This window comes from Chlorocebus sabaeus, chromosome 20, assembly GCF_047675955.1.
Source record: "Chlorocebus sabaeus isolate Y175 chromosome 20, mChlSab1.0.hap1, whole genome shotgun sequence".
NCBI classification, from domain to species: Eukaryota; Metazoa; Chordata; class Mammalia; order Primates; family Cercopithecidae; genus Chlorocebus; species Chlorocebus sabaeus.
In genome coordinates this window covers 94,899,919-94,911,470 of record NC_132923.1, presented here as the reverse complement: position 1 = coordinate 94,911,470, position 11,552 = coordinate 94,899,919, and the positions used below count along the sequence as shown (strand labels likewise).

At 53.8% G+C, this 11,552-nt stretch overlaps 1 protein-coding gene across 1 annotated transcript; it reads right to left on the bottom strand.

Moving 5' to 3' along the window:
• Positions 1 to 1,974: 1,974 nt before the first annotated feature.
• On the bottom strand, positions 1,975 to 4,057 carry GUCA2A (guanylate cyclase activator 2A). Its single transcript, XM_007979191.3, has 3 exons — positions 3,950 to 4,057; positions 2,691 to 2,898; positions 1,975 to 2,258 (listed from the first exon to the last, which is right to left on the bottom strand). The coding sequence occupies exons 1-3, from the start codon at positions 4,022 to 4,024 to the stop codon at positions 2,194 to 2,196; spliced, it is 348 nt and encodes a 115-aa protein (XP_007977382.2). The 5' UTR covers positions 4,025 to 4,057; the 3' UTR covers positions 1,975 to 2,193.
• Between the last annotated feature and the right edge of the window lie 7,495 nt (positions 4,058 to 11,552).

Genomic DNA, 11,552 nt, shown 5'->3' with positions numbered 1-11,552 from the left:
CCTTTTTCTTAGTCTAGCTAAAGGTTTTGCAATTTTATTTATCTTTTCAAAAACCTAACTCTTAATTTTGTTGATCTTTTCTATTGTTTTTCTAGTTTCTACTTCAATTATTTCTGCTATGATCTCTTCTTTTCTTCTATTAACTTTGGGCTTAGTTTACTCTTCTTTTTTAGTTCCTTGAGGTGTAACAATAGGTTGTTTATATGAAATCTTTCTTCTTTTTTGATGTAGGCATTTATTGCTATAAATGTCCCTCTTTGAACTGCTTTTGCTGCACCCTATAAACTTTTGCATGTTGTATTTTCATTTTCACTTGTCTCAAGATACTTTTCAATTTCCCTTTTGATTTCTTATTTGACCCAGTGGTTGTTCAAAACCAGTAGACTTTTAAGAATTTTTCTGCATTTTTTCATTTACTCTTCACTCAACCCTACGATATATGGATTCTTATCTTCCCCATTTTTCAGATGAGAAAACTGAGGAGAGAAAAGGCTATATAGCTTGCCTAAAGGCACACAGCTGTAAAAGACAGAGCCAGGATTTATACCCAAAGAGTCTGGCTCCAGAGTTAGGGCATTAAATGATTCCACTCCATCACATATCTCACTTAATCCCCCGCCAACCTTGGGAGGTAGGGTCTGTTATCATCCTCACTTTCAGATGAGAAACCAAGCCTCAGAGAGGGACACTCAGCTTGTAAATGACACAGTAAGGCTCAAACTCAGTCCTGTCTGCCCTCGCAGGCTCCGCACTGTCCTGACTGAACCATTCTAGTGTCTTTGTGTCCGTCTGCACCATTCCCACCTTCTGCAACACCCTCTTTTTCCCTGCTTCCACACTGGTTTTGAAATTCCCTGCATCCCAATGCAAATCTGAGGGGTGATGCAAATGCACTTGCCCTTCCCCTTTCACAAAGCCTTCCTGACCTCAACTAGAAGAGACCTTACCTTTTGAGTTCTGAAGCCCATGGAATCCCCCTTGTGACCACTCCCCTCCACCCCACTCCCCAAGATGGACCCTTGGGAGTTCTGCCTTCTCTTTCTTTTGTTGCCTCTACCTTTGCTAATAGGCCTCACTTCCATACCCTGCTTCCTCACCCGTCTGAACCACTTTCAGCCTGATCCTAGTCCCCTTTTCTCTGGTTTGTTTTACCACTTATTGAATTCCTCTTATGTTTGTGTCAGGCCTCAACTGAGGGCTTTACGTGCATTATTTCACCCAGCCTGGGAGGCAGGAAATATTAGCGCCCCAGTTTTATAGAGGAAGAGGTGGAGGTACAGAGAGGGAAAGTGACTTTCCAAAGCTCACACAGTACTTGGAAAAGCTGTGGCTGGGACCCTGCCCTGTTTTATATCCTCATGCAATTATCTATGTGTGTCTGGAGGTAAGAGAGACTTCCCCAGGCACAGAAGCCATTACATAACAGGGTGGCCAGAGCTGTGCAAGGGTTGTGGGTGGTCACAGTGCCCAGAGAGCACCAAGGTCAAGGTCACAGTGGGAGCACTGAGACTCTTCCTGGGGGGTTGAGAAAGTTGTCTTGAGGAGAGGTCATGGAACGAAAGGCTTGGAGCCTGAGTAGGAGTTTGCCTGACAGTGTGGGAAGAGGGGCAGCGAAGAGGTGAGCAGCAGCAGAGGAAATGGCAAGAGGTGTGGTTTGGGATGTGGTCGGGGTGAAGGCCACGCTAGCATGGTTGGTGGGAGCCAAGTCCTTGAGTACCCAAGAGTTTGGTGCCAGTCTCCTAGTGGGTCAAGTGCCTGTGTTGGTCATCCTAACCAGCTCAGACTGGCTCCCGTGCTCACATGTGGCTCAGTGAATTTGGTGACCTCAGGAGATGTGAAAGTAAAGCAAACCCTCCCCAGCACCTGCTGCCTCAGTGGTTTGGAGATCCAGATCCCCTCCACGCCTCTGAGCTTACATCCCAAGCTTCCAGGGCAGGGTAGACTAGGGGATGAAGGAAGGAAAGCAACACCGAGTACTCTGGAATCTGGTTTATTAGCTGGGGGTTGGAGTGGCTCTAGGGAAGGACAGTGTTGGGGCGAGGCCTCCAGTCACCCCGTTCCTCCCTGGGCTGCTCCTCCCGACTGGACCAGGGTAGCTTGAGCTGCCGGGAGTGGAGTATCATGAGTGGCCCTTTCTGCAGGAGAAAAGAGCTTCCCTGCTGGGGAGGGGAGGCAGGCAGTGGGCAAGCCTCCCTAGCATCCGGTACAAGCAGCGTAGGCACAGATCTCACACGTGCTCGGGTCCTCAGCGATTTCCTCTGTACAACAGAGATGGAGCCTCGTGAGAACCAGCATTTCCTCCCAATACCCCTGCCGCCCTTGGCCCAGAGCTTGTACGTCACCACCCAGATCCCAGATAATCCCAGCAGGCCCATACTCTGACCTACTGGGCTTTTTGCCCCAAATCAGGGCACGCAAACCACTCAAACCAACCAATCAAAGCAGAGATTCCACCAGAAAGAGAGGCAACTAAGACCAGATGAACTGTCTTAGTTCCCAAACCTCAGCAGTTACAACTTGGAGTTGAAGTGGGCGTGGAAGAGACCCACCAATCAGAGGCAAGCTCCCTAGTTCCACCAATCAGAGCTGAGTCCTTCCTCCAAATCCCACCAATCAGAGCACATCTCTTCCTCATGTGCCACCAGAGTATTCCCGAGCCCCGCCAATCAGAGAGGAAGGAGGCTGCTCACCCAGCCTCTGAAGTATCTCCTGGGCATTGGGCTCCTTGCAGAGAGGCTTGAGTTCTTCTGGAAAGTTTGAGTTGCTACAGAGGATGGGAACCACAGGTTCACCAGGGATGGGTGCAAACTTCCTGAGTTTCCCAACCCTGGGCTCCTCGGGCTCTTGGAGGTCTTTGAGCTTCTTCACTGACTCCAGAGAAAAGGAGAAATTTCCATCCTGGAAAAGACAAGCCCAGAGCATGAGGCCAGGCTGCAGCCTGCTTCCTGACTGTGCTCCCGTGCTGGCCCCAGTCCAGCCCAGTGGTGCTCACGAGTAGTATTCGTGGCATATGGGAGCCAGGCGATCCACTGAGGGGCACTGTGAGGAGCAGAGTTCAGGCCCCACGCCCTGGCTTGGCTCCGTGGTGCTGGACACTCCGGAACCCGCAAATTCTGCATGTTGTATGGGGAATGGAGGAGATGGATGTGAAGCTCCAGTAACACCAAAGGTGCCTAATGAGTAGGAGCCAGTGTGCTGATTTTTAGGGAGAGGCAAAGGACCAGCACCCAGGCATGGTAGCTCCACGTGGTCAAGCCCAGGCTGTCCTTCCCCTGCCTGAGAGCGGTGCTGCTGATAACTGGGCCCCCAGCTTCAGCCTGTAGCCTGATTTTTGTTTGAGAAGCAATAAAAGGCCTCCCGGAATCTGGCTTTGATAGAGAGCAGGGCCCCTGCTAGGTGCCAGCCTGGCCTGTCGCCAGCATTGGCACTGGTAGGCACACCCATCTGTCAGGACCTCCAGGGTGTCCATGTGGATCCTGGAACCCACAGGGGTGCTTTGGCTGAGCACAGAACTGAGGAGTAAGGTCTGGATTTAAATCCAGCTCCTGCACTTCCCACGGCCATGTGCCCATGGTCTGTTACAGAACTTTTGTGAGGCTCAGTTTTCCCCTCTGTAAAATGGGACTAATAATTCCTTTCTTCCAGGTTGATGGTGGGGCCACAGTGAGGGGCTGGGGAAAGAATCGGCAGGTGGGACACCAGTAAATTGGCCAGTTCCCCGCCTTCCCCATATGATTATTCCTCTTCCCTCCACTGGATTTCTTTCTCCTCCAAAGTTGAAGGGAAAGGTGTGTGTGTGGCCGGACTGAGCAGGAGCTCCTCAAAGAAGGCCAAACCTCGGACACACATCCTCAGTCCAGCCCCAAAGAGGAGGTATTCTCTCAGGGGACCAGCCCTGGGCACTAGGGGCAGGGAGCCAGCTGGGCTAGGGTAGGGACACAGGACTCACCTGCACGGTGACCCCTCCCGCCAGGGCAGCCCAGGCCCCGAGGAGGCACAGTGCGGAGAGCAGGAGGGCATTCATGGCAGCAGTGCCCGAGAGAGGGGTGGCTGTTCTGGATGCCGCGGGAAACAGCGGGACTTTTAAAGAGGGCAGGTTACTGAGTAACCCGGAAGCCTTTGTCAGTCTCATCTGCTCACCTGTCAGGCCTTATCAGATAAGGCTGAGACAGCCCTGGGAGATAAGAGCCAGGCAGGGGGGCCCCTGGCCCCTCCCTGAGCACCCACTTTGACCCACAGCCGGGCTGGGTCCTGCATTCATTCACCAACAAGGCACATTCACTCACGACTGCCCTGTGCTGGTGTGGGGCCGGCCGACCCAGCCCCGGCCGACCCAGCCCTTGAGGAGGAGGGCCCAGCCCGACAGTGAAAGGCAGGGTGATGAGGGTGGGGTGATTAGGGTGAGGGTGGGGTGATTACGGCTGCACTGGGGGCTGAGCGCTGGAGAATGGGTGGAGGTTTTCTCAGAGAAGGCACTGAGAACAGAAGGCCATTTCATGCCAAATGGACAGCTAGGAGGTGAGACAGGCCTGGAATATTCAGGAGAATGTGAGAAATTCCACACGGGAGGCTGCAGGGCAGGTCGGGGGCTGCCTTTGATTGCTGCAACTTTAAGGAAGCCCTCCGCACAGCCCGGGTTCAGCTCCCCCTACTGCCCAGTCGTGGGGCGTGTGAACTTGGGCCAATGCTTTCAGCTCTCTGAGCCTCGTTGTCCCTTGTGTCCCCTGTGGGAACCAAAAATAATACCTACCTCATGGGGTAGGTATGCAGTAGGCATTATTGTGAGAATCAAGTGAGGTTTTAAAAACACTTAGCTCAATGCCTGGCACACAGAAGGTGCTCAGCAGAGGTCCATCCCCCTATTATTTTTAGCAGCCACAGCAGCTCCTGGTCCTCCCTGGCCCCTCTGGTGACCACCTGCCTGTCTGAGCCACAGGCTGTCCCCATTCTGTGCTGGTCCCCATCGTGTCCTGCCTGCCCTGCAGCCTCAGAGTGTCCTCGAATGAGCTCCTCCCCAATCCGCCCGCCCCCTTGCCCCTGCAGACGCAGTCCCCTTTCCACAGATCGCACTGGGAAATTGCTTGGCTGTGCCCACGCCCCTCTAGACTCTGACCCCATTCAGACCGCGCCCTCAGCGCAGGGTGCATTCACTGTGTGCTGTTGTGAGCAGGAATCCCCAGGACACAGGAGAAAGGGTAGCCCTGGGATTGTCATCTTTCTACTCAGCCAACCTGGCCCGATGCCAGGACAGGTCTAGGGCAGGAGGTTGGGCAGGAATTCCTGGGTGGGGAGAGTCAACACTGAAGAGGGAATTGGAGACAGCAGGGCCTGACTAGGAGGGAACTGCAGGGACAAGGCCCTCAGGGAGGGGCAGGGAGCTCCTGGCCCGGCTCCCAGGGCAGTCCTCACAGCTGCACTGGATTTCCCACCCCTGGTGTGTGTGTGTGTGTTAAGGGGGGGTGTGTCTGCGGAGATGTGTATGTCTGTATATGCCAAAGTGTCTGTATATACCCTGATAGGTGTGTGTAGCCAAGGTGTGTGTGTATATGTGCACGTGCTGAAGGTGTGTGTGTGTGCTGAGGCATGTGTGTACACTCAGGAGTATATATGTATATATGCTAAGGTGTATGTGTGTGTATACTGGGGGGTATATGTGTGTCCGTGTACACCAAGATATCTGTGTCTGTGCAAGGAGGTGTGCATATATACATCAAGGTGTGTGTGCCAGTGTGTACATACACAGGCGTGTGTGTATACACCAAGGTGTGTGTGTTTGCTGGGGTGTCTGCTGATGTGTGTGTATGTGCACTGAGGTGTGTGTGTGTGTATGCTCATGTGTGTATATGCACTGAGATATGTGTGTGTACGTGCACTGAGGTGTGTGTATGCTGAGCTGAGGGCGTCTGCTGTGTTGTGCGTGTGTGTGCCGAGGTGTGTGTATACACTGAGGTGCATGTGTGTGCTGAGGTATGTGTGTGCTGAGGTGTGTGAATGCTGATGTGTGTGTGCGTGCTGACGTGTGTATCCACTGAGGTGCATGTGTGCTGAGGTGTCTGTGTTTTGAGGTATGTGTGTGCTGACGTGTGTGTGTGTGCTGAGGAGTGTGTGTGTGCTGACAGGTGTGCATACACTGAGGTGTGTGTGAGTGCTGATGTGTGTGTATGCACTGAAGTGTGTGTGTGTGCTGAGGCGTGTGTGCTGACGTGTGTGTGTACACTGAGGTGTGTGTGCTGAGATGTGTGTGTGTGCTGACGTGTGTATACACTGACATATGTCTGCATGCTGAGGTGCGTGTGTGTGCCGCGGTGTGTATATACACTGAGGTGCATGTGTGTGCTGAGGTGTGTGTGCTGACGTGTGTATACACAGGTGTGTGTGTGCTGACGTGTGTATACACAGGTGTGTGTGAGTGCTGACGTGTGTGTGTGCTGACTGTGTATACACTGAGGTGTGTGCTGACGTGTGTGTATACACTGAGGTGTGTGCTGACGTGTGTATATACATTGAGGTGTGTGTGTGTGCTGTGTGTGTGCTGACGTGTGTATACACTGAGGTGTGTGTGTGCTGAGGTGTGTGTGCTGACGTGTGTGTATACACTGAGGTGTGTGCTGACGTGTGTATACACTGAGGTGTGTGCTGACGTGTGTGTATACACTGAGGTGTGTGCTGACGTGTGTATACACTGAGGTGTGTGTGTGCTGTGTGTGTGCTGACGTGTGTATACACTGAGGTGTGTGTGTGCTGAGGTGTGTGTGCTGACGTGTGTATACACTGAAGGGTGTGTGTGCTGAGGTGTGTGTGCGTGCCTGGACATGTGTGTGTGCCCACCAAGGTCAGCCACACAGTGACCCCCTCGCTGAGTGCAGATGGGAGTGGGCGTGGGAGTGAGTGGGGTTAGGGGAAGGAATAGGGCTGAGGGTCGGGGCGTGGGAACTGGATGCTGAGCAACAGGAGGTCGGGGGCTGGAGCTGGGGGAAAGGTAAGGGGCAGGAGTTTCGGAGGCTGAGGTGGGGATGAGCACCCGGAGAAGTTCGGAGTGTAGTGCGGCTGAGGTCCATGCTAGACTGGAGCCGGGGCTTACGGAGACTGGAGCGGGGTTGAGTTTGGGGCTCAATTCGGGCGACACTAAAGTAGGTTTGGATTAGGGGTCGGGTTGAGATGGAGCTGAGGTTGGGCCGGGGTAAATTAGAGTTAGGTGTGGAGCCGAGGGCGCAGTCCAGATTGGGCTGATGTGGTGCCTGTAACCGACGTGGAGGCTGGTTTGGGCTAGGTCAGGGCTCATTGGCAGGACTGGGATTGGAGTTGAGTTTGCAGCAGAGATCGGAGGTGTGGCTGGGTCAGGTTTATGATGGGGGTGGCTCTGGTTTAAGTGTGACGCTAAAGCTGGGTTGGGATTTGACTTCCAGTTAAGGATGGGGCTTAGGTGGGGCCACCAGGCTGAGGAGCTGTTTTCTCTGACTCATTTTGGTCTTTCCCCTCCCAAGCTGTGGCAGGAATGGGGGTAAAGGGCAGGGGCTTTCATCCCTGAGCCTTTCTCCCACAGCCCCCGTGGCCGAGGCTTGCCTGCTGTAAGGCAGGGATGGAGTAGGGTGGGTTCGGGAGTGACATCACTCTACACTGTGGGAAAGAGGAAGTGGCTCCTAGGCCATGGCCCTTAGGGTCCTCCCCTACCCAACTCCACCTCTGACCTCTACCCTGGGAAATGGGAACCAACTCCCCTTCCCTTGTTCCCCAAGCCCCTCTGCCTAGTCTGGCCCCAGTTGTGAGTTCAGGCCCCCTCCCTCTTGAACCTCCAGCGTGCTCAGGGCCTCTGCCGCCTGCTCTGAAGCTGCTGGAAGTTGGATCTTGGGCTCTTCCCTGAACTCCAAGCTTCCTGCCTCCCACCCCAGCCCACACCCTGAGTACTCAGGCCCTGGTCCTCAGCACCCCCACATCCCTCATTCTTCCCATATGAGTAGAAGGAGGGTCTGAGACTGTTTGGGTTTCCCACACTGCCTTTTCTGGCAGACTCTTGCTCCTAATAGCCTTCCAGGCCATGCCACCTGTACTGCCTGCCTCCCACTCTGAAAACCCATCAGCAACTGCCCAAACCCTCTGGAAGAAAGCCAGCCTCCCTTGCCTGGCATTCAAGGTTTTTGTGATCCGGCCCCTGCTGAGCTCTTCATTCAACCAGGATCCCAAAGGACTCCCTGGAGTGGACCCGGGAGGAGGGACCTAAACATGGGGTGCTGTGGCTTCAGGGGCTCAGGCTTCGGAGCCAGGCAGCCCTGTATTCGAATCCAGTGTCACTGGCCGGGCGTGTGGTGGCTCACGCCTGTAATCCCAGCACTTTGGGAGGCTGAGGCAGATGGATCACGAGGTCAGGAGTTCAAGACCAGCCTGTCCAACATAGTGAAACCCCGTCTCTACTAAAAATGCAAAAATTAGCTGGGCGTGGTGGCACATGCCTGTAGTCCCAGCTACTTGGGAGGCTGAGGCAGGAGAATTGCTTGAACCCATGAGGCAGAGGTTGCAGGGAGCCGAAATTACACCACCACACTCCAGCCTGGGCTACGGAGCAAGGAAAAAAAGAAAAAAAAGAATCCACTGTCACCATTCAAAAGCTGCATGACCTTTCTGAGCCTCAGTTTCTGCTCTAAAAAATGGAGACAATAACAGCTAGATCGCAGATTTCTTTCTGGAAGACTCTCCTAACTGACCCCAGCCCCGACAAGCCTGGGTTAAGACCATTTCTGCTCCTCTGAGCTCCACCAGCCTCCTACACCTTTCCCATCATAAAACTTAGCAAATTGTCTGTCTAGCCTACTGCCCTGGGAGCTGCTGAAAGCAGAGACTGTGTCCTACTCGACTGAGGCCCCGGTACTCATACAAGGCCTGGCACTTAGTAAATACCACTAAGTCTTTAAAGAATGAGGCAGGTTGGAGCGTTTGTAATGATCATCGCATTAATGACAGCAGCTAATATTTATCAAGACTCACTCTGTGCCAGGCTCTGGCCAAGTGCTTTACAAGTGTGGAAACCAGACTCGCTCCCTAAAGCCCCGCCACCCCTCACCCACTGCCAGAAGCTGCAGAGGCTCTGCCCTGCTGTTGGACCAGTCCTCCGGTCTCTGTGAGGATGCTGATGTTTGATTCTTGTGTCTGGTGATCTTATCATGGCTCGTGTGTGCACATTAAAACTGGGACCATTAAGGCTCCGTCCCCCCATTCCCGCAGGCCCAGAGGCCTAATCAGACCTCAGCAGGAAGGCCTGGAACAGGGCCTAGGTGGGAACCTGAAGACTCCAGTATAGATCTGTGTAACCTTGAAAGGGGTGTGGTCCACAATACGCAGCCTCTCCAACCTGCTCGTAAATGTGTCTTGGAGGGTGTAACAATCTCTGGCCCCTATAACAATCCAGAACTGCCTGAAGCAGACATTACAATATATGTGAACCTCCTGACAGCACTGGAAACACCTAAGAAATAACTGCATAACCCTGTTTTATACATGGGTAAACTGAGGCTCAGAGGCTCAGAGAGCTTAAGGAAGTATAACTTTCCCAAAGGCGCATACAGGGGTGCTGTGTACAGTTGTATTGGTTGTGCACTGCACACAGGTGCCCGACCAACAGAGAGCATAAGTGTGGAAACAAGCATGGGACTACCTCAGCCTAGAGGAAAGCACAATACTTCAGACTTATTGCCAGGCGGACTGGGTGGCAGCTGTGGTCACATAGCTAGAAATCCCAGAACAGAATCCAGTTCTCTCAACTGCCAAAGAAAAGCCTAAAGTTCTACTGAGTCCATCCCATTCCTCTGCACTGTCTTACTGGTCCCAAACACCCATTTTTGCCCCCTTCTAGGGAAAAGGAAAAAGAAAGGAGTGGCCACTAAGTCAGACCCTGTGAGGTAGGTCAATGGTGTCCATCTTAGAGGATGAAACTGAGGCTCTTAGAGTGCTCAATGTCACACAGAAAGTGGATGGCTGAGTTGGAATTGGAAGCCTTTTGGCTGAAGCCCAAGTCCAGGCTTGAGTGGAGGGATCCCTCCCTTACCCCAGGCCCCAGGTGGCCCGGCTCTTTCCCTTGATGCTCCAGGGGGCAGCTGGGGAGTGGGCAGGGGGCGTGCCTGGCTGTTTGCTCAGCGGTGTCGTCTCAGGGCCCTGTGGCCTGACCAGGAAGAGGTGGTGGAGAAGCTCCGTTCACCATCTGCTCCCCCTCAGCGGGCAGCAGCTGCAGCCTTCTCCCGCATCCCCCAGCCTGCTTTGGGCATTGGCCACCAAGACAACCTCCCACGCCCGAAGGCTGACAGGGAAGGCGAGCACAGCTGGAGCTCCCGCCACCTGCCCCATAGAAGACGCTCACAGAGCCCACAGGCTACAGGGAGGGTAGGGCATGGGCACAGACTCCCTGAGACGAGGGAGGAACAAGCCGAGGCTACCGGTCCTCCTGGCACCAGGTCAGAGAATGCTTACCCAACAAGGCGGCATTTGCAGCAGGCCCTGATCCATGGCAAGATTTGGACCCGTCGAAGGGAGAACCGTGAGGCAAAGGCCTGACAGCAGGAAGTGCAGAGGGCAAAGCGGGGGCGGCTGTGGTGGAATCAGAGGGTGTCTCAAGGACTCATGGGCCAGCAGCCCAGAGAAGGCGGTTTCACACACCGGGCTGAGGAGTTTTGCCCTTCACCTGGTGACAGCGGGGAGCTATAGGAGGTTTCAGAGTAGGGGAGGCCTTGGTAAGAGTCGTGATTCAGAAGAAGCGCCCTGGCACTTGGCGTTGAAAGTGGACTGTCTAGCGATGGCTGCTGCATGGGTCCAGAAGAGAAGGTCTGTGTTCCACCCCTGGCAGTGCCCCAGAAGGGCAGGGGGTGCATTGGAAGCATAAAATGGCAGGAAAAGCAACTGGTCTTGGCAACTTGGCAACAGATGGAGGAGAGGAAGGGAGACAGAGAAGACCGCCCTTGGGACCTAACATGTGCCAGGGCAGCTTGCCATCTGACTCCTCACTGATGGTCTCAGTAACACATTGAGGTAAGGTATAGCATCCCCATTTTACGGATGAGCAAACTGAGGCTCAGAGAGGGCAATGTCTTACCCAAACAGAATTCTAGGTTCTTCTGACTCCAAACTCTGAATTCTTTCCGTTGCCTCAAGTATTTTGCTAGCCTATGGGGCCTGCAGGGAACATGCAGGCTGAGCTGCTCTTCCTGGAGCAACTTTTGGTATAAAAGCCTTAGGGCAGCAGGGGAGGGGCTGCCTGGGGGCAGGAGCAGGTACAGATCTGGGGTCTAGCTCAAAGGGATAAAGGAGGGAGGAGTCCTCAAAGCCACAAGGACAAGCCAGGGATGTGATAAGAAAATGTGTATCAGACCCACAGGAGTAACCCTGACAGTGCCTGTGAACCCAGCTCCACTCCAGGCAAGCGTCTCCCTCCTCCTACAAGTTCCCCTATCCTAGTGGGAGGAGTGAGTGACTATCAAGTCATCAAATTTGAGTGAGGAGCCATCCTCCTGTCTCCTTTCTCCTTTATGGGCACACACAGATACACGAAGTCCCAGTCACTATCACACAGG